At 56.8% G+C, this 21,274-nt stretch overlaps 1 protein-coding gene across 4 annotated transcripts; it reads right to left on the bottom strand.

Annotated features, from left to right (window-relative positions):
* Window positions 1-4,975: 4,975 nt before the first annotated feature.
* tgfbr1b (transforming growth factor, beta receptor 1 b) lies at window positions 4,976-13,806 on the bottom strand. Of its 4 annotated transcripts, none has more exons than XM_057012333.1 (9): window positions 13,678-13,806; window positions 7,612-7,863; window positions 7,139-7,405; window positions 6,729-6,959; window positions 6,387-6,554; window positions 6,156-6,312; window positions 5,935-6,059; window positions 5,736-5,866; window positions 4,976-5,643 (listed from the first exon to the last, which is right to left on the bottom strand). In XM_057012333.1, the coding sequence occupies exons 1-9, from the start codon at window positions 13,739-13,741 to the stop codon at window positions 5,518-5,520; spliced, it is 1,521 nt and encodes a 506-aa protein (XP_056868313.1). In that variant the 5' UTR covers window positions 13,742-13,806; the 3' UTR covers window positions 4,976-5,517. The 4 variants fall into 4 exon arrangements, with proteins under 4 accessions (XP_056868313.1, XP_056868311.1, XP_056868312.1 ...); XM_057012331.1 differs by lacking the exon at window positions 13,678-13,806 and adding an exon at window positions 12,550-13,614; XM_057012332.1 differs by having other exon boundaries at window positions 6,387-6,959.
* Window positions 13,807-21,274: the final 7,468 nt, after the last annotated feature.

Below are 21,274 nucleotides of genomic sequence, written 5' to 3' on the forward strand. Positions count from 1 at the left end.
TCGTTTCTCTGCTGACACCAGTCTTATAAATCAGATCTTAATCAACAGTTCTTGATGGGACGCCCACCCCTGATTCTAGGTCAGCATGTCAGCGGGGGGTCTGGGGCCAGAGTGGCCTCTGTGAGGGTGGGGGGGCAGGTTCTCCATAGAGATATAAACCTAGAGCAGCTCAGCTCTGAGACTGGCAGCCTGAGCCAGCATCCATCCCAGCGGTGCACAGCAACAACCCCAGGTCCGAACATGTGACCTGAAGGATGAGTCGGGCCTGGCAGCAGCTGCCTGGGGACGCCGTGCACTTCTGCCTGTCCCCGGGGACAGGAGGGAGGAGGGCCCTCAGCACGGACGGCGGCCCCAGCCCCCTCGGCATGACTGCAGGATCCAGCCAGGCTGAAGCTACACCTGGTCAGGTGACCAGTCATGTGACAACCTCTGCCCGCGTGTGATAGCAGAGCTTTCAACGGAGTCATGCGCTCCTACAGCAACAGAAGGAAACGTTGACGGAGCCAAAATGTTGTAATGAAACCGTCTTTATTCACAACATTTTCTACTCCAGCTATGTTAGCATTAACATGTCACTCCTCTACTTCCTATGTTGGGTTCTTCAACTGTACAGGAAAATAATAATAAAAAAAAGATCATGATTCACTTTGAGGTGAGGCGGCGCCACCGTGGAGGACTTGGCTTTGCGGTCATTCCCCTCAGTCGCTCCTCCTCCTCCTCCTCCTCCTCCTCTTTTTAGTCTCAGAAAAAAGGCATTTGTCCCCGAGCTCAGACGGGGGCTCGGACATGTGTAAAGCGCTTTGACTGTACAGTTCACTCGGAGGACAACAGCTCACGTACAGAGCAAAGATCAACACTATACTTCTCAGCAACAACACAAATACAACACAAAGCCGTCTGACAAAAAAGTACCATTGAGAAGAAATTGTTCTCCATTTTTTTAAGCATTTCATAGAAACAAAGAGAGAAAGAAATCGCAGAGTCGGAGTAAACAAATTGTAAATATGTACACAGTGAGGTAAAACACATTGGTCTTTTCAGGAGGTATCTTCTTTTCAATGAAGTGACCTTTAGAATGTGAATTCACCGTTTCAGAAGCTCCCGATGCCGTGTGTGGAGCAGACATCAGTCCAGAGACGTGATCACATGCAGTCTTGTCATTCACGGTGAAAAGGAAAAGAAACTCAGGCACTAAATGAAATAAAGCTTTCTGCTTCTCATGTTACCACCAAGACCTCAACGAAGACCTCACCAGACACGAGGCCCACTCCCAGCCGGGCCGGGCCGGGCCGGGCCAGGCCGGGCCGGGGCGGGCCGGTCCGCTCTCTGGCTAGATGGAGGGTGAGTGTGAGGGGAGAGCGCTCCTCTACATGCCTGACACACTCCTCGTCACAGTGTGTGGATCATGCTAGCATAGGTAGGCTCGTTGAACCGGGTGATCCAGAGACTGGGTGGGCGCACCTGACTGGCCCAGGCGTTGCATAACGAGAGGCAGAAACGGACCCGTGTGGAGGATAGCTGCATCCTAAAGAGGGGCTGCAGTGACACTTGGGCTGAAGAAAGTTGGTCAGAGACATTCGAGGGCAGATACATTCAGGGCTGCAGGGACGACTCGGCGGGGGCTTGGTCTCCGCCGAGCTGCTGGCATAGTTGGTCTCTCCCTGTTCCGACCCTCCATCCACGCAGAGAGCGCTCACAAACAGAGTCCTCAGTGAAAGGACCACGGAAGGTCGACGTCTGCGACCGGTTCTGTGAAACCTTGGATCTCCCCGCTCTGAATGGTGGCCAGCAACCTTTGCAGAACTCTCCTCGCTTTCCTAAGTGGCTCATTAGCTGGATGGTGAATGAGGCATTCATGGAGGAAAAAAAGACTAAATACAGGACAAAAAACCAAGCAAGGCCAATTAAATCATGCCTGATTAGACACTTTGGTTTAAAAATGCCCTCAGCTGAGCGACAACACAACGGTCGTCCACATGCCGAGGAAACGGAACCCGTTCCGTCGTCCTCCAAGACAAGAGTGACCTCGTTTCATGAGGAACTCTTGACTCCACCAACGATCTCCGGCCAAACCGCAGCGGGTCGGAGCCCCACAAACCCTAAATGAACGGGTCTTTCATCTGGTCCCGAGTGGACCAGAACCAGGGCCTTGTGGCGAGGAGCCGTCTGATAACACAACGAGAGGAAGGACAAGAGAAAGGCAGGACAGCACTGAAGACAGAGCGCTGGAGACGCCCGGCGGGGCCCAAACGGGTCCGAATCATCTCGGGCTGAAAGGAAGGCGGCTGCTGGTGACTTAAGACAAAATGAAGGATGTCGGAGCAGAGGAGCTTCTGGATGTCCCAGAGAAAGACGCCGTCCAGGGACCGTCCCAGTCCTCAGGGGAGGGTGCCACGGGCGGCGGGACCAGTCCCGCTAAAGCAACCGCCGGCTCACCGCGATGCAACGGAACCTTCATGTTCCCACCGTAAAGACAACGTGGGAAATCCAGGTACCAACTCCACAGAAGGGTTTGGTTCCTGCAGCGGAGGCAAGGGTCCTCGGGGAGACCGGGTCCTCGGGGAGACCGGGCCTGGGGAGGCCGGGCCCTCGGGGAGACCGGGTCCTCGGGGAGACCGGGCCCGGGGAGGCCGCGATCCTCGGGGGAGACCGGGTCCTCGGGGAGACCGGGTCCTCGGGGAGACCGGGCCCTCCGCGTCGGCCACCTGTTGCTGGTGTCACGCTGGCGTTCCCGCTCCTGCGCCTCCAGCTCCGGAATTTCAGCCCCACCTCCGAGAGGTTCCGGTGGAGGCCATCCACGTGTCGGCACATCCATCCACTTTTCAGACTTCTGGTCTTCTGGAGGAAACTGGGTCTGTCCACCGAGGACATCAGGGCGGCGCCCAGCCTCCTCAGATGCTCAGCAGTCATTTGGCACTGTGGTTTTCTTCTTTTAGCCACAGTCCAAGAAGGCAGCAGCTTTTGTTCTGACCCGCACGGATGCGCTGGCGGAGCCACCAAGAGCTGCTCGCTGGTGGAGGTCAGCAGCAGCCGCTGGCGCCTGCGGCGCCGCCTCCCGCGCCTTCGTGGACTGTGGTCAAACATCAGCAGCTCCGCGAGGCGAACTCCCATGAAACAAGCATGGCACAACCAGTCGGGGAACGGGAGGATATTCACACGGGGACAAGGACAGCTTCACCTCGGCGCACCACCACGTAGCAGCACATCGAGACAGGTTGTGGGAAACGACAGAGGCTCCCCGACGAGCCAAAGCGCCACACGCGTAAACCTGCTGACCCTGGAGCCGGGCAGGTCCTGGGGATGGGGTCTTTCAGGGTCGTTTCATGGGGAGCTCTAAAAGTGCGTCGGGAGAAGTCAGGAAGGTTTAGCTGTGTGGCGGCTTTGGCAGCGGGACAGACCAGCAAAAAGGAAACTACATCAGGTGCTACATATATATTTTTGTCCTTTCGATAAAAGAATGACACTAATTTATTGTACTGATTAATTACACACTTTCCATAAAACAAGAGCAATGAATGAATGTACATCCTGACGCTGATGTGTTGGTCCCTTAAGGCTCGCTAAGCTGAAATGATACAACTATTTAACATATTTTGCCTTTTTAGTCAATGTACATTAGAAAAGAACACAACCCAAACACCTATGGCTTAGTAATATTTGTTTGCTATATTTCAATGGATGCACCTTATGTTAGTGTTGATTCTTCTCCCAAGAAAAGGGGGTTTCTCTCCTCTTCCCCCGAAGGTCGATGCACGCCGCTGCTGCTGCTGCTGCTGCTGCTGCTGCTGCTGCTGCTGCTGGCCAGACGTGGAGAACACGACCAACACGGGCGATGCTCCCTGTCCTCCAGAGCTGCTGCTGCTGGCCAGACGTGGAGAACACGACCAACACGGGCGATGCTCCTGTCCTCCAGAGCTGCTGCTGCCGGCCAGACGTGGAGAACACGACCAACACGGGCGATGCTCCCTGTCCTCCAGAGCTGCTGCTGCTGGCCAGACGTGGAGAACACGACCAACACGGGCGATGCTCCCTGTCCTCCAGAGCTGCTGGGGCTCGGCCAGACGTGGAGAACACGACCGACACGGGCGATGCTCCCTGTCCTCCAGAGCTGCTGGGGCTCGGCCAGACGTGGAGAACACGACCAACACGGGCGATGCTCCCTGTCCTCCAGAGCTGCTGCTGCTCAGACGTGGAGAACACGACCAACACGGGCGATGCTCCCTGTCCTCCAGAGCTGCTGGGGCTCGGCCAGACCTTCAGGAAGCTGAGAGAAGCTGGATGACGGAGGTGGTTCAGGCGTTCAGACGAAATGGCACCAGGGTTTGGCTGCGCCGCGCGTTGCTGCGATGGTCCACTCGGGGTTTCTGTGGCTACTTTTCTCGGGTGTGCATAGTACGAACGGATGGGATGCTCAGCACGCTCCTGCTGGTTGTCCACACACACCGCAGCAAACGCTGGGCCACAGCCAACATGAGGCATTGGGTTGGTTTTAAAGCACTGGCACTTCCCGGTAACGGCTGAAAGGCATGGCGGCGGCGGTGGCGGCGGCGGCTGCCGAGTGGCGGTGGCGGCGGTGGCGTTCTTGCTATTGGTGGTTTCAGCAGAGCATGGTATAGAAAATACACATTTATCTAGTTTATATTGCATATGTTGCAGCATGTTGCCAAGAATGGATGAGGTTGTGGTGTCCAGTTCAGCTTTGCAAAAAGACCCCGTCACCAGGAGCAACAATACGAGCAAAACCAGCAACAACAATAAATTAACTGAGCTGCGGCGCTTCCAGGAGACAGGAAGCTGCACCCGTAGCACGCGGAGACACAAGCGGGTGCAAAGAACAGAGATTTCCCACCCACCGGGGCCCTTCCAGTGCTACTGTGGCCCGGCTCAGGGGTGGGCCGCAGAGCCCAGGTTCTCAGCCCACCCCTGAGGAGGACGGGGCACAGCTGTTGAGAGTCCACAGCTCCAGAGGAACGTCTCAGGGTCTGCAGAAGACTTTAATGCCAACTCCAGCAGCTAAACTTGTGGGGGTTTGTAGTGTGGGAGCATCTTCCCAGCTCCTCCTGACTTCTGCCTCCTGGTTATAATGGTGGCTGCTGGGAGGGAGGGGCCACAGCTATTGGCCAACAACAGAGGTCAGACGGGGGGGTAGCTTATTTCTGACGGAACAGATGGTATAGAAACAATGAAGCAGTGGTGATGCGAGGTGGCCTCTCGCCGGCCTGGTGTCTGTGAGGAGTTTGGCTTTGCTGGCTGGTGGGGGTGGTGTCAGAGTCACAGGGTCTTCCCAGACCCCCATGATGGGTGCAGGTGCCTTCATCCCTCCTGAGGCAAACCCACACCTCCCTAAATCCAGTCTGTGTGTGTGTGTGTGTGTGTGTGTGCGTGTGCGTGCGTGTGTGTGTGCAGCCAACTACAACACACACCCAGGTCCACTGCAGACTCAGCAAAAATGGGATCTAACCACAGAGCAAAGGAAAGCAACGAGATGAAGTCCACGCGGTGCAGGTGGGGGGGCGCCTACATCTTGATGCCCTCCTGCTGGCTGAGCTGGGACAGCGTCTTCTTGATGCGGAGCGCGGTGAGGCGGGCGGCGCTGTTGGCGTACCAACACTCCCTCATGATCTTGGCCATCACCCGTAAGGCCTGCAGAGGACAGAGACCAGGCAGCCGCGTCAACATCTGCAGCCCCCCCGTCCCCGTCCCCGTCCCCGTCCCCGAGCGCCACCACCTCCTACCTCACAGCTCTGCCAGCGGTTGGGAATGTTGGGTCGCAGCTTCTGCTCACACACCACCTTCCTCATCTCCTCCACAGAGGGGTCTGACTGGACCAGGTCGTAGTAGGGCAGCTGGTAGTCCTCGTGGATTCCTGACACACAAGCACAAGCGTTGACACCCCAGCCCCCACGGGCGTGGCGAGCGCGTCCCGATGCTCACCTCCCATGGAGCAGCGGTTGGCGATCTCCCAGAAGACCAGGCCCATGGCGTATATGTCCGCACGCTTGAAGGACTCAAAGTGCTTCATGTTTATGGAGTCGTCCAGGACCTCTGGAGCCATGTACCTGAGCAGAAGACGGGCGCCGCGTCAATGCTGCGCCGCTCCCTGCAGCCACGCCCCCACCCCCACCCCCACCCCCACCCCCCCAGACAGCAGCTACCTCTTGGTCCCCACGCGGTGGTTGGGAGCGATGTCGATGGTGTCGGTGGCGGAGTCGTGGCGCACGGCCAGACCCAGGTCTGCGATACAACACGTCCCGTTCTTCTTCACCAGGATGTTCTTGGACTTCAGGTCCCTGTGAGCTATTGCTGGTTTCCCTGGTGAGAGAGGACCACGTTTGACCCGGGCCTCCGGCTGCGTGTCCCGCATGTTTGGGGAACATCTGTCTCACCTTGCGTGCCCACGATCTCCATGTGGAGGTGGGCGAGGCCGCTGGCTGTGGACAGGGACAGCTTGATCATGCCCTCCACCGTCACGGTGTAGCGGTTCAGGTAGTCGAAGAGCGACCCGTGCTCGTGGTAGTCGGACACCAGCCACAGCTGCGTCCACGTCCCGTTATCTGCAGGGAGGACACAGCAAAAGGACGAGGTGAGGACGCCGTCCAGCCGCCGGGCGCTCGGGGGCGGGGGCCGCGGTGCTGGTGCAGAACCTCGGAACCAGAGCAGGCGTCCGAGGGGAGCAACGCCACCCTGGGGTGGGCGCGGCCTCCAAGAACTCGGTGAGCGATTCTCACCCTTGTTGTCAGCGGCGATGAAGCCCAGGATGTTCTCGTGTCTCAGCATCACCGTCTGGTAAATCTCAGCCTCGCGGAACCAGGAGCGCTCCTCACGGGATGAGAAGATCTTCACCGCCACCTCCTCCCCGCGCCATTTCCCCCGCCACACCTCCCCGAACCGGCCCTTCCCTATGCTCTCCTGGAGGATGATGGTCCTGGCGATGGTCCTCTGGACCAGCAGCGGCAGTCCTACAGCACAACAAAGCAAAGCAGCTCAGCTAGAAGCTTCTTCAGCTTCTGGAGGGAACCTTCCCAGGCCCATCTGGGCCTGGGTCAGGAGTGGTGCGAGCAGGCGTTGGTGCTCATGGCCCCCCCTTGCCCTCGTCTCCAGGACCTGTACTCGTGGTCACTACAGAGGCAGGCCGTACCTGAGCCAGATCCAGACGTGGTCATGTCGTAGATCAGGTCCTTCAGCGTGGTTCCCACAGTAATGAAGGGGTGATCCATAGACGGGTCTTCCTCATTAGGCACCCGGTGGTGATGGTGATGGGCCCCGGCCCCCCCGGCCCCCAGACCTCTGTGGTTGTGGCAGACATAGAAAGCCAAGACCAAGAGCAGGCAGAGCACACAGACGGGTCCGGCAATCACTGCAGCGAGGGCCACGGGTCCGAGGGACTGGGTCTTCACTGTGGGAACTGTGGAAACAGAGCAGAGGGCATCACACACGTGCACGCCAGCGCCGTGCGCGCCAGCTCCCTCAGCCATGGCGGCGGGCACGGCTGGAGCGGCGCAGGACCAGCCCCCCGAGAGAGGCTGCGACTCTGAAAGCACCAGTTTAATAATGCTGTTGCCATATTTGGGCAGGAAATGAGCGCTTCCTGTTCCCCCCGTGTTCATTTACCGGGGAACACGCCCAGGTCGGGCTCCTTGTTGCAGTAGTCGGCGGTGCAGCACATGGGGTAGATGCCCGTGTCGTGCTTGACCGAGGGGGCGCAGATAAACGGGCGATCCCGGGGAATCAGCTCCTTCTCGTGGACACACTGGCGCCGCTCGGTGGTCAGCTGGCTCCCCGACTTACGGATGGCGACAAAGCAGACGCCATCGGTGACGCAGCTGGAGTTGGCGCTGCAGCGGTCGCAGTAACACTGAAGAGCTGGAGGAAGAGCAGAGAAGAAGAGTCACGGCCACACCCCCGGGCAGGCTCCGCCCCCGACTCGCTTCACAATCGTGTGCGTGTGTGTGTGTGGGCGTGTGTGTGTGGGTGAGAGGGCTCTTTAACTCCGATTAATTCAGATGAACCAGTCGTTCCAGACTCCACTCCTCAAACATGCCGATGTCTAGACGGGACGACTACAGACACGTTCCACACATGACGCATCAACAAAACAGGAAGTGGCGTTCTGCTGTCTGCTGGAGTTTCTGTTCTCAGTCCGACCTGCTCGGAATCTTCATTCCAGTATTCAACGCCTCAGCAAAAGAGGAAGCAGTGGTTGTTGGTTCATATTTAGGGGCAGAGGCCCGTCTGGGCCCAGCAGCTCCAGACCAGTACACACCAGTCTGGAAGCAGCCGTTTATCCCACCGGCACTGAGTGCGCGCATGCTTCCATAACGACAGCGGAACACGCGCCCACATGCAGGTTCAAGTTATTGTGAGGTTGATAGCAATAGAAACCCACCCGCTGGAGCTGGACCGGGCCGGGCCGGGCCGGGCCGGGCCGGGCCGTCAATAACCAACAAGGCTGCAGTCCTGAGGCAGGTAGAACATGACCACACATAATCCAGGGCGGCGCCGCCCAACGCCCGGAGACGCCGGGCTCTCACACGTGTCCCGTGGTCGCGGCACCGTCCGTGGTCGTGTTCCAGCGACCGTTTAACTCCCGAGCACCGACAGAGCAGCAAAAGGAGCTGAACAACAGGCGCACGCAGCCTTCGGACTACAGACCTCATCTGGCACCAGGCCCGCTGTTAGCGCTAGCGTTAGCCTGGCCCGCAGCCACCGCGGCGTCCGCTCACTCGTCCTGTCGGCGCTGTAATTCAAGACAGACTCGGAGCACATTCCTTCATCTTCCCGCCATGCAGCCCGGCGCTGCAGCGTTCCGTCATCCTAGAGTCAGTCGCCAGAACAGGCGGAAAGCAAGAGCAGACGCTTGGACCGTGAAGGGATCAAACATTCCAGCGAGGACGCGGGTTCTCCGGTCCCGGTGGGCTGGAACGCCTGCTGGTCCTGCCTCTGCCCCTGGACCCGGCGCGGCTCCTGACTGGACACACAGGGTCAAAGGTCGGCCCGGTGGACCCGGTTCAGCCATGTGGGACTCAGCCTAAATCACAATGTGGACCTCTGGCTGGGTGGACACCGAGACCTCCTGAGGACGGGGACAGTTACCACAGTTGGGAGGGGCTAGGGGCTACGGAGCTGGGCAGAACCAGCCCGCGGCTGCTGCACCAACCCCTGGATCTGAGGAGACGGCCCCCCCAGACACGTGTCCACGCAGCCGTCCTCGCAGCTTTCGTCCCTTAAATGGCTGCTCGGAGCGGCGAGTGTTGGCGGAACCTGGCAGCCGGCTCATTTCCATAGGTCACGATCCAGCTCCTACCCACCCCCACCTGCCCGCCCAGCACCATTGTGGCCTTTGTCCCTGGCAGATGTGCTGTGTGTGTGAGCGGCCTGCTGTCCCACGCCTGGACCACCCCCACCCAGGAGCACGCCGGCGGTGGAGCAGAGGCGTCTCGGTGGCGTCCACGCCACCAGGAAGTGGGGCCTGACAGGGTCCCGGTCCTCCACGTGGCTCCAGCCTGATGTGGCTGAGCCGTGGGACGGAAACACACACTTGCTCCAAACCCATCCTGTCCAAACGAGGCCTGATGAAATCAAGCTGATGCAGCGTGTTGTCCCACCAAACAAAGACCAAGTAGACGGCGCCGCCGCCCCTCTGCCTGATAAATATGCAGCAGCTTTATGTGAGGGTCCGACCCCTGACCCCGCCAGCTGCCGAGGCCCCGACACACACACACACACACACACACACGGTCTGGCTCTGGCCTCCTACAGGACCGGTGGAAGCACCACCACGCCGGTTCCCTTTGGGGACGGAAGCTGGTGAATCCCGACTGGACCGGCAGACTCCTGCTCGCGGTGCGTTTTATTAAAGCGCGCTGATAAAACCTGAGGGCTGCGCGAGTGTGCAGCTCCCCCGCACACACACACACACAGACACACACACACTTAGGTCAGGCTGATGTTATTGGAGGTGTTACACTGAAAGCTGCTGACTCATGTGCAGACTGAACCACACGACCGTCTGGTTGCTGCTCGGGTCCCTCCACCCTCGGGCAGGCAGACGTGTCCACACTCACTCCTGTTTACCAACCTAACGGGGACACCATCTTAGTTAAAGCCTGTAATTGACGATGTCACGCTGCTCTGACATCACTGCTGGGTCTGAGAAGGCGTCCTGTCCCTCAGTACAAGACGCCGTGGTTTTTCACACACCACAGCTCCCGGGCTGCCACAACATGAGAGCCAAAAGCACATATCGATTTCCCCCTAACCCCTAACCCTAGCCAGCCGCCCTGTCCTGACCCAATCGCCCAGCATCCGTGAGCACCAACATGGACCAGAGGGCTGCTCAGTAAAGCCAACCAAGGGATCAGAAGCAGAATCAGCAGAATCAGAAGCAGAAGCAGGTTTATTGCCATTGTTCATGCAATACACAGTATTACACAAACTAGGAATTTGTCTTGGTGAGACGCTGCGACATTCAACATAAAGAAGACCACACTAGAATAAGATAAATAAAATAAGACATATATACAGTATATACATAAATAGTAAGTGGTAAGAGGTAAGTGGTAAGATGCCAGAGGAGCCCCGGCTGCACCCTGGTTCTGTCCAAACACCACATTCTTCTGTGTCTGTATGGAAAAACCCGCATTTGAGGTGGATACACACACACACACACACACACACACACACACACACACAGAAGCAAAACAAGAATAAGGGACACTCAGAGCGACAGTTCTGAGGAGAATGCTGACCTGGTTGACTGAACCACTCGTGGTTCCACTGGGAACATTCAGAACCATCATACTAGACATCCAACGTAGAACTGAACCATCATGAGAGAGGGAAGAGCAGCGGACACAAACAGTGGAGGAGCTCCTGTGCTCGTGGGGATTATTCTCCGTCTCTGGGTCTCAGACTGGGTCCCACAGCTCAAACAGCCACGCAGGAACCACGGAAACCTGGACCGGCTCAGCGTGATGGGAAACACCAGCGGAGGGGATGATGACGAGGACGGAGAGACCCCGAGAGTCCAGGACGATGGACACGGCTCCAGACGCTCTGTTCAACCAGTGGCTGACACCAGTCCCACCTGCCTGTCTTACTGGTGAAGCTGGTGAAACCAACCAGAACCAGTCACACACCACAGTGGGTCCACTAAAACCAGCTAACCTGGGTGGTGGCAGGGGAACAGCGGGGGACAGCAGGGACAGAGAGGACGGGGGGACGGAGAGGACAGAGGGGATAGAGAGGACAGTGGGGACAGGAGGACAGAGGGGATAGAGAGGACAGTGGGGACAGGGAGGACAGCGGGGACAGAGAGGACAGTGAGGACAGGGAGGACAGTGGGGACAGAGGGGACAGAGAGGACAGCAGGGACAGAGGGGACAGTGGGGACAGCGGGGGACAGAGAGGACAGCAGGGACAGAGGGGACAGAGGGGACAGAGGGGATAGAGAGGACAGTGGGGACAGGGAGGACAGCAGGGACAGAGAGGACAGCGGGGGACAGAGAGGACAGCAGGGACAGAGGGGACAGCAGGGGCAGAGAGGACAGAGGGGATAGAGAGGGGACAGTGGGGACAGGGAGGACAGCGGGGACAGAGAGGACAGTGGGGACAGAGAGGACAGCAGGGACAGAGAGGACAGCGGGGGACAGAGAGGACAGCAGGGACAGAGGGGACAGCAGGGGCAGAGAGGACAGAGGGGATAGAGAGGACAGTGGGGACAGGGAGGACAGCGGGGACAGAGAGGACAGCAGGGACAGAGAGGACAGCAGGACAGAGAGGACAGCAGGGACAGAGGGGACGTGGGCGCTGTCGGACAAGGATCACGCCTGGAATCAAACACGAAGGCTAAATGATTCACGTCGGCCCCCTGGTGGCTTCAGTCTCACATCTGGGACAGATGTTCTGCCCAAACGGTGCTGAAACCCAACGTTCACGGCCCTCACACCCAAAGTCACGTGGCTGGACTGAGGTGGACAGTCCCCAGAGGACAGCCGTCCCAGGAGCGCTCCTGGTAGGAGGGAGGACGATGGAGCGGAACAATGGTGACACACCTCGTTGAGCCAGCGCCGGGATCCGTGTGCGCGCTCGCGTGAAATAAAGGGAAACGGTGCGACGGCACGTCCACGCAGCACGGGCGTGGTCCAGACACCTCGCCGGGCGCCACACGCCAAGCGTCCGCGCTCCGATCGCCGTGTGTGGCGCTAACAGCCTGATGCTGCACCGCCAGCGTGCACCCGAGCCTTAGCGCCCGAGCTGGAGGTGAGCGTCTCCCTTCTTATGTTAACGGACGGGGCCGTGGAGCCACCCCATAATAATCCCATTGCTGGACAAAGAAAGGCGGGATGCTAACGTTGCACACGCGTCCACGAGGCAACATATCAATTCATGAAGCGGCGGCGGCGTGCGAGGCTACATGAGGACACGGCGGCGGTGTGGCAGGGCTGGATTGTGACGAGATCTCTTTATGTTGGCCGCCTGAACGCACGCTCACGCTCGTGCGCTCACGCTCGTGCGCTCACGCTCGTGCGCTCACGCTCGTGCGCTCACCCAAGGTCTCCTGCTCCTCTGCACACAAAGGAATGTCACACAAAGGGAAGGCACGTCTTGGGCAGCTGCCGCTAGCTACCAGCATCGGAAAGATCTGCTGGAACAAAGAACATCTGGCCCAGTTTCCACGCAAAAGCAAAACACAAATGTCAGCACGGTGACGGCGAGCGTGAGGAAGCAGGAGAGGCCAGTTCCAGGGGCGGTTCGCCGCAGAACGCCTGGGGAACCGCACAAAGAGCCCGGCTCGGTGGAGCCCAGCAGAACCGCGGTCCGAGCTCACATGGAGACCAGGCTCCGCGATGAGGAGCGGGGCAGGAACGGCAGAATCTCCGCACATGGAGGTGGACGAGCAGAGAATGCGGTTCCTCAGCAGCAGCAGCGGCAGAAGAAGAAGAAGAATGCGGGGAAAGAAACGCAGAAAAGTGCATTTAGAGAGAGGAAGGAGGTAAACACGAGCTGCTTCTGCGACCGGCTCAACAGAGAACCTGCTCTTGTTTGTGAGGAGGAAGCGGTGCAGATGTTTGTGAGGAGGAAGCGGTGCAGATGTTTGTGAGGAGAAAGCGGTGCAGATGTTTGTGAGGAGAAAGCGGTGCAGATGTTTGTGAGGAGAAAGCGGTGCAGATGTTAGGGGCAGAAACAGCCAAAGATCAGCAGCAGATGCTGGAACTTCCTCAAGTCCGGCAAAAGCCAAGAAAGTTGGAGGAGAACATTTGGGCCGCGCAGTCAATGAACAACCCGCTCCGCTCGGAACGCAAACACGCAAACACGCAATCAGTGATGCTCAACTTTGTGTTTGCCCAACCGAGGAGGCTTTCGCAAGCCCGGAGCCGCGGGCAGGAGCGCGGCCGCGGGCAGGCCAGCGTCCACCCTGGCCCCCGGCCCACCGGTCGGAGCCCGAGCAGACTTCCCGCTGCCCTGCTCGCCTTGTTCCGCCGAGACAATAAACATTCCTGAGACAGGCAGTGGAAGGCTGGCCCCAGACCCTGCGCCATCTTAGTTACTCACGCTTCTTCTGGCTTCTTCAACAAAGAGCTTTTTCCGCCCAAACAGCCCTCAGCCGTGGCGAAACTTCGGCGAAAAGCCCAAGAGAGGCGGCGAGAGCGTGGGGGGCACTCCGGGGGAACTTACCGGTGCTTTCGTGTATCCTGGACCACCACAGCAGGACGAAGAGAAAGAACGGTAACGCATCCATCGTGGCTACGGAGCAGACTGGCTGCTCACGGCTAACTTATAGCAGCGAGGAGGAGCGCGGCCGCTGATTGGCTGCTGCGCACAGAAGTCCCGCCTCTGCGGCGCTTGGACGGCAGATGCTCGCTTTTGATTGGAGGAGAGCGCGTCGGCACCCCGCCCCCTTAAAGCATCTGTACCGCGGCTGTAAACAAACGCTTCAGCTTTCCTCTATAATTATAAACTGGCTGCACAAAGTTTCGCTTGATTACTTCAACAATGACGAGACTGTCTGAAAAAATAAGCAAATTCACGCCACAAGTTTGATGAACACCTTGAAAAAAAAATCAAAGACTTTAACCCCATCAAATAAATTTAGACATATACATTTAAAAGTAAATATATTCATTATCATTATTTATCTTCACAAAAATTCCTCCTTAGTGTGAGGAAATAACGGGAGATTTCACAAGTAATTCTGAGTGAGTCACTGCGTCTGTGACTGAGCAACTTTGATGCACGTCACAAACATCGTCAAAAACAAAGTCACATGTGCTTTGGAGGTCACAAAGTCCAGGAATGGATAGTGAGAAGCAAAGAATCCTTGGTTAGCTCAGCATATTTTATAATAACCCAAACCCCGGAGCCTCAGAACCAGACGCAAGCACACCCAGATGGTGATGATACACACTCTGTCTGTCTTCTTACTGGACAAAAGGTTGAAGGATTGAGGGAACTTTGGTACCACTTTAGCACACGTTTACACGTGAGATGGTTAGAAAGTGACACTCGGGTCCCAGTTGAACTCATTTAAAAGGGAAGCTGAAGAGCAAGGCAATATCTAAGGTGATATTAAAAGTAAAAGTAAACCCCTTTAAAAGGATGCAGACCCAGCTCTTCCCATCACCTACAGATGTGGGTTGCTAGCAGGAACCGTCTCAAGACGTGTTGGCGTTGCTTCCTGTGATGGGGTCAGATGATGTGTGAAGGCAGGAGAGCGCTGAATCAGCCTCAGCTGACACAACGTCGGCTGTCAGCCCGCAACAAATGTCGCACAAGAATAGATGAGAGGTGTTGCCAGCGCGTGGCGAGGAAGAACGTGAAGTGCTGTGAAAAAGAGGACGGGGCAGAGCAAAAATAGAAAACAAACGGGAATTTAAAAGCTGCACGTTTGTCAGAGCGATGCTGCCGTCGCACTCAGCGGAGCGTTGAGAGCTGCAGGAATGTTGGGAGGTGTGTGTTGGTGTGTGTGGCAGCAGTGGAGGGATGAGCCACGGGAACGCCACAGCAGCAACACACACTCTGCCCCATCAGCGCTGCACCCAGACCCTGCTGTTGCCCTGAGGGGAGGCTAGAGTTAGCTGCTGCCCACCAGCCAAAACCCCCGTGCAACGCTAGCGATGCCTCTTATCTTCGAGTGGAAAACGTGTTCGGGACAGTCTGTTCGTTTAGAAACTGGCAGCCTTTAAACCCCAGTTGATAGGATCAGTGTTGAGGACCAGAGAATCCAGCAGCAAGGTTCTGTTTTGCTTCCCACAGAGGAAAGCCGTCCAGGAAGCTGATAAGAGGAAGGTCCTGCACCACGTGCCTGCAGCCAGGGTTATCGTCCTGTCAGCTTGGATCACAGATGAGGAGGGTCAGAGAGCCAGACACCCACAAGAATACATTCCTGACATCAGCTCTACTTCATTAACAAACCATCTGTTCCAACCAAACGGGCTCCGGAGTCTTTACCGGAACTCAGAGTCTGGCAAGAGAAACTCATTTCACCAGAAAGACAGACTCACTCTGAGTCAGTCATCTCTGCAATATTGCACAACTGCACGGAGGCACTTGGAGAGACCTTTTATATGCGGGTTCACGGACGAGTCCTGGTTCCAAGGTTCCAGCACATTTGCAGAGGGTGTGGACAGAAGGTCTGCTGTGAGCCCACTGAGGTGCTGCAAACCTCAGAAGGTTGCAGGAGAGAAGCACCACCGAGAACATCAACAAGGCCCCAGGGAGCAGCTCTGTGGTGGCGGTGGGTTGACTGGCTGCTGGGGCTGGGGCTGGGGTCTGACCACCTCTGGTTTGGTTAGCTGAGTGGACACAGGTGAAGGTGACCCGGGTTCCTCACTGGCCCCAGGAAGCAGCTCTGGGTGGCGGTGGGTTGACTGGCTGCGGGCTGGGGTCTGACCACCTCTGGTTTGGTTAGCTGAGTGGACACAGGTGAAGGTGACCCGGGTTCTTCACTGGCCCCAGGGAGCAGCTCTGGGTGGCGGTGGGTTGACTGGCTGCTGGGGCTGGGGTCTGACCACCTCTGGTTTGGTTAGCTGAGTGGACACAGGTGAAGGTGACCCGGTTCCTCACTGGCCCCAGGGAGCAGCTCTGGGTGGCGGTGGGTTGACTGGCTGCTGGGGCTGAGGTCTGACCACCTCTGGTTGGTTAGCTGAGTGGACACAGGTGAAGGTGACCCGGGTTCCTCACTGGCCCCAGGAAGCAGCTCTGGGTGGCGGTGGGTTGACTGGCTGCTGGGGTGAGGTCTGACCACCTCTGGTTTGGTTAGCTGAGTGGACACAGGTGAAGGTGACCCGGGTTCCTCACTGGCCCCAGGAAGCAGCTGGGGTGGCGGTGGGTTGACTGGCTGCTGGGGCTGGGGTCTGACCACCTCTGGTTTGGTTAGCTGAGTGGACACAGGTGAAGGTGACCCGGGTTCTTCACTGGCCCCAGGGAGCAGCTCTGGGTGGCGGTGGGTTGACTGGCTGCTGGGGCTGAGGTCTGACCACCTCTGGTTGGTTAGCTGAGTGGACACAGGTGAAGGTGACCCGGGTTCTTCACTGGCCCCAGGGAGCAGCTCTGGTGGTGGTGGGGTTTGACTGGCTGCTGGGGCTGGGGTCTGACCACCTCTGGTTTGGTTAGCTGAGTGGACACAGGTGAAGGTGACCCGGGTTCTTCACTGGCCCCAGGAAGCAGCTCTGGGTGGTGGTGGGTTGACTGGCTGCTGGGGCTGGGGTCTGACCACCTCTGGTTTGGTTAGCTGAGTGGAGACAGGTGAAGGTGACCCGGGTTCTTCACTGGCCCCAGGAAGCAGCTCTGGGTGGCGGTGGGTTGACTGGCTGCTGGGGCTGGGGTCTGACCACCTCTGGTTTGGTTAGCTGAGTGGAGACAGGTGAAGGTGACCCGGGTTCTTCACTGGTGAGGAGCCTCAGATGGTTCCTTCATGCTCTTCTGGTAAAGCATTGTTGGAGCTACAGTGAGTTTCTGCTGCTAATGGCTCGGGATTCACATGCACAGTTTAGTCCACGGTTATGCTAGTTAGCGTTGCCATGGTTACACACAGCTGTGACAGTGACTACTGGCAGGTCCCTGGCACCTAGTCGAATCCCGATGCTTCCCGACCCTCTGAAACCAGACGCACAGAGGAGAAACACGTGGTGGTCGATGGCGAGAGCAGGTCAACAACGATGACAACGGTAAGAATTCCGTGATTTTCAGCCCTGAATAAACACAACTTGTCCAAAGGTGAAGGTGAGGATATGAGCTGATATCGGCTGTTTGCACGACTCCCTTTGGTTCTGTGACTTTTCTTATCTCTTGGTGATAAAAGTTGGGATGCAGAGCTACTGAACGCGCTGCACGTCTTCTTCTTTGGTGTTTTATCGATCACTGCCAGGGTGTTAATTACCCCCCCCCAACATGTTTTGAACCAAACCGTTCAGAGGCTCAAAGAAGGAAAATGTGGCTCCACCTTTGTTATTCAGGTGAAACCCAGAAAGAAGTGGATCAGAAACACGAATGTTGGCAGGTTTGGGTTGAAAAGCCCTCAGATCAGCTGATGCTTTGGCCACGTTTCCTGGTGGAAGCAAACAGGAAATAACATCTTCTCAGAGCTTCACAGCCCCGGTCCTCAGACAGAGATGACAGAGAAGGTGGCTGATTGCTTGAACCAGAGGGAGGAAAGAAAAGCCAAGGTCAGAGTGTGCAAGGCCTTTCAGCTCCAGCCTCCAGCAGATCATGGACCCATGTGTGTTTTAATTCTATGCTGTAACGTGTTATGTAACCGCCAGCACACGCCGACCTTCAAGTTTTGCTTTGGCTTTGGCGAGAAAAAATGTCAATTTGGGGCGACAGGTTGCTTAAAGAGAAGAACACAACATGCATCACTTAACATGTTAATATCTCCTGCTGGAATACTAATGTTGTGAGCAAATATTTTACCTTTTTCACCAGGAAGTCAGGACTGCTCAGCCTAAACTGGTTCTGAAGATCCACCTGTCGTCCAAAAACGTGAATGATTTGTGTCTAAAATACAAAATACAGGACACATCTGACAGAGAGAAAGGGTTCCAGCACGCTCACTCAGTAAATAGATAAATACATACATCTCCAGCTGAGGGCTCACTTCTCCCAACAGCAGTCCCTCCTCCAGGTCTTTAAAGGTGTGAGGAGAACAAAGGGATCGTTCCAGGAACCCCGTAACAACTGCTTGATGGCAGCAACTGTGGCTGCAGGACCTGGGAGGCCTCGCGGACCATTTGATCCACTAGTTGGTGCTCCACACCTGGCTGATTGGCCATGCTGGCTAACGTAGGGTGGCCTGGCCGAGGGTCCAATCATGTCTCAGCTCCACTCAGCTGCAGTCATGAGGTTCTTTCCATCAACAGACTGACATGAATAAAACCAGTCAGAACAAAACAAAGTCTCTCATACAGGTTACTGAGAACAGAAGAGGGGAGCTAGCTTTTGAAAACAGGAAGTGAGTCAGGCTACCTGACGTATCGAGGGGGCTGTGTTCCTCCCATGTTCCTGTTGTTCCTCCCATGTTCCTGCCATGTTCCTCCCATGTTCCTGATGTGTTCCTCCCATGTTCATGCTGTGTTCCTCTAAGTTCCTGCTGTGTTCCTCCCATGTTCCTGTGTCCCTCCCATGTTCCTACTGTGTTCCTCTAATGTTCCTGCTGTGTCCTCCCATGTCCTGCTGTGTCCCTCCCATGTTCTGCTGTGTCCCTCCCATGTTCCTGCTGTGTCCCTCCCATGTTCCTGCTGTGTCCCTCCCATGTTTATGCTGTGTCCCTCCCATGTTCCTACTGTGTTCCTCTAATGTTCCTGCTGTGTTCCTCCCATGTTCCTGTTGTTCCTCCCATGTTCCTGCTGGTGTCCTCCCATGTTCCTGCTGTGTGTCCCTCCCATGTTCCTGCTGTGTCCCTCCCATGTTCCTGCTGTGTGTTTCTCCATGTTCTGATGTGTTCCTCCCATGTTCCTGATGTGTTCCTCCCATGTTCCTGATGTGTTCCTCCCATGTTCCTGCTGTGTCCCTCCCATGTTCTGCTGTGTCCCTCCCATGTTCCTGCTGTGTCCCTCCCATGTTCCTGCTGCGTCCCTCCCATGTTCCTGCTGTGTCCCTCCCATGTTCCTGCTGCGTCCCTCACATGTTCCTGCTGTGTTCCTCCCATGTTCCTGCTGTGTCCCTCCCATGTTCCTGCTGTGTTCCCCCCATGTTCCTGCTGTGTTCCTCCATTGTTCCTGCTGTTCCCCCCATGTTCCTGCTGTGTCCCTCCCATGTTCCTGCTGTGTCCCCCCATGTTCCTGCTGTGTCCCTCCCATGTTCCTGCTGTTCCTCCCATGTTCCTGCTGTGTCCCTCCCATGTTCCTGCTGTGTTCCTCCCATGTTCCTGCTGTGTTCCTCATTGTTCCTGCTGTGTTCCTCCCATGTTCCTGCTTTGTCCCTCCCATGTTCCTGCTGTGTTCCTCCCATGTTCCTGCTGTGTTCCTCCATTGTTCCTGCTGTGTCCCTCCCATGTTCCTGCTGTGTCCCTCCCATGTTCCTGCTGTGTTCCTCCATGTTCCTGCTGTGTTCGTCCATGTTCCTGCTGTGTCCCTCCCATGTTCCTGCTGTGTTCCTCCCATGTTCCTGCTGTGTTCCTCCCATGTTCCTGCTGTGTCCCTCCCATGTTCCTGCTGTGTTCCTCCCATGTTCCTGCTGTTCCTCCCATGTTCCTGCTGTGTTCGTCCCATGTTCCTGCTGCGTCCCTCCCATGTTCTGCTGTGTTCCTCCCATGTTCCTGCTGCGTCCCTCCCATGTTCCTGCTGCGTCCCTCCCATGTTCCTGCTGTGTTCCTCCCATGTTCCTGATGTGTTCCTCCCATGTTCCTGCTGCGTCCCTCCCATGTTCCTGCTGTGTTCCTCCCATGTTCCTAATGTGTTCGTCCCATGTTCCTGCTGTGTCCCTCCCATGTTCCTGATGTGTCCCTCCCATGTTCCTGCTGTGTCCCTCCCATGTTCCTGCTGTTCCTCCCATGTTCCTGCTGTGTTCCTCTAATGTTCCTGCTGTGTCCCTCCCATGTTCCTGCTGTTCCTCCCATGTTCCTGCTGTGTTCCTCTAATGTTCCTGCTGTGTTCCTCCCATGTTCCTGCTGTGTTCCTCTAATGTTCCTGCTGTGTCCGTCCCATGTTCCTGTTGTGTCCCTCCCATGTTCCTGCTGTGTTCGTCCCATGTTCCTGCTGTGTCCCTCCCATGTTCCTGCTGTGTTCGTCCCATGTTCTTGCTGTGTCCCTCCCATGTTCCTGCTGTGTCCCTCCCATGTTCCTGCTGTGTCCCTCCCATGTTCCTGCTGTGTTCCTCCCATGTTCCTGCTGTGTCCCTCCCATGTTCCTGCTGTGTCCCTCCCATGTTCCTGCTGTGTTTCGTCCCCTGTTCTGCTGTGTCCCTCCCATGTTCCTGCTGTGTCCCTCCCATGTTCCTGCTGTGTCCCTCCCATGTTCCTGCTGTGTTCCTCCCATGTTCCTGCTGTGTCCCTCCCATGTTCCTGCTGTGTCCCTCCATGTTCCTGCTGTGTTCCTCCCATGTTCCTGCTGTGTTCCTCTAATGTTCCTGCTGTGTTCCTCCCATGTTCCTGCTGTGTCCCTCCCATGTTCCTGCTGTGTTCCTCCCATGTTCCTGCTGTGTTCCTCTAATGTTCCTGCTGTGTTCGTCCTGTTTCCTGCTGTGTCCCTCCCATGTTCCTGATGTGTCCCTCCCATGTTCCTGCTGTGTCCCTCCCATGTTCCTGCTGTGTCCCTCCCATGTTCATGCTGTTCCTCCCATGTTCCTGCTGTGTTCCTCTAATGTTCCTGCTGTGTTCGTCCCATGTTCCTGTTGTGTCCCTCCCATGTTCCTGCTGTGTTCCTCCCATGTTCCTGCTGTGTCCCTCCCATGTTCCTGCTGTGTTCGTCCCATGTTCCTGCTGTGTCCCTCCCATGTTCCTGCTGTGTTCCTCTAATGTTCCTGCTGTGTTCGTCCCATGTTCCTGCTGTGTCCCTCCCATGTTCCTGCTGTGTCCGTCCCATGTTTCTGCTGTGTTCCTCCCATGATCCTGCTGTGTCCCGCCCATGTTCCTGCTGTGTTCCTCCCATGTTCCTGCTGTGTCCGTCCCATGTTCCTGCTGTGTTCCTCCCATGTTCCTGATGTGTCCCTCCCATGTTCCTGCTGTGTTCCTCCCATGTTCCTGCTGTGTTCCTCCCATGTTCCTGCTGTGTTCCTCCCATGTTCCTGCTGTGTCCCTCCCATGTTCCTGCTGTGTCCCTCCCATGTTCCTGATGTG

The sequence above is a fragment of the Takifugu flavidus genome, chromosome 17, assembly GCF_003711565.1.
Source record: "Takifugu flavidus isolate HTHZ2018 chromosome 17, ASM371156v2, whole genome shotgun sequence".
Taxonomy (NCBI): Eukaryota; Metazoa; Chordata; class Actinopteri; order Tetraodontiformes; family Tetraodontidae; genus Takifugu; species Takifugu flavidus.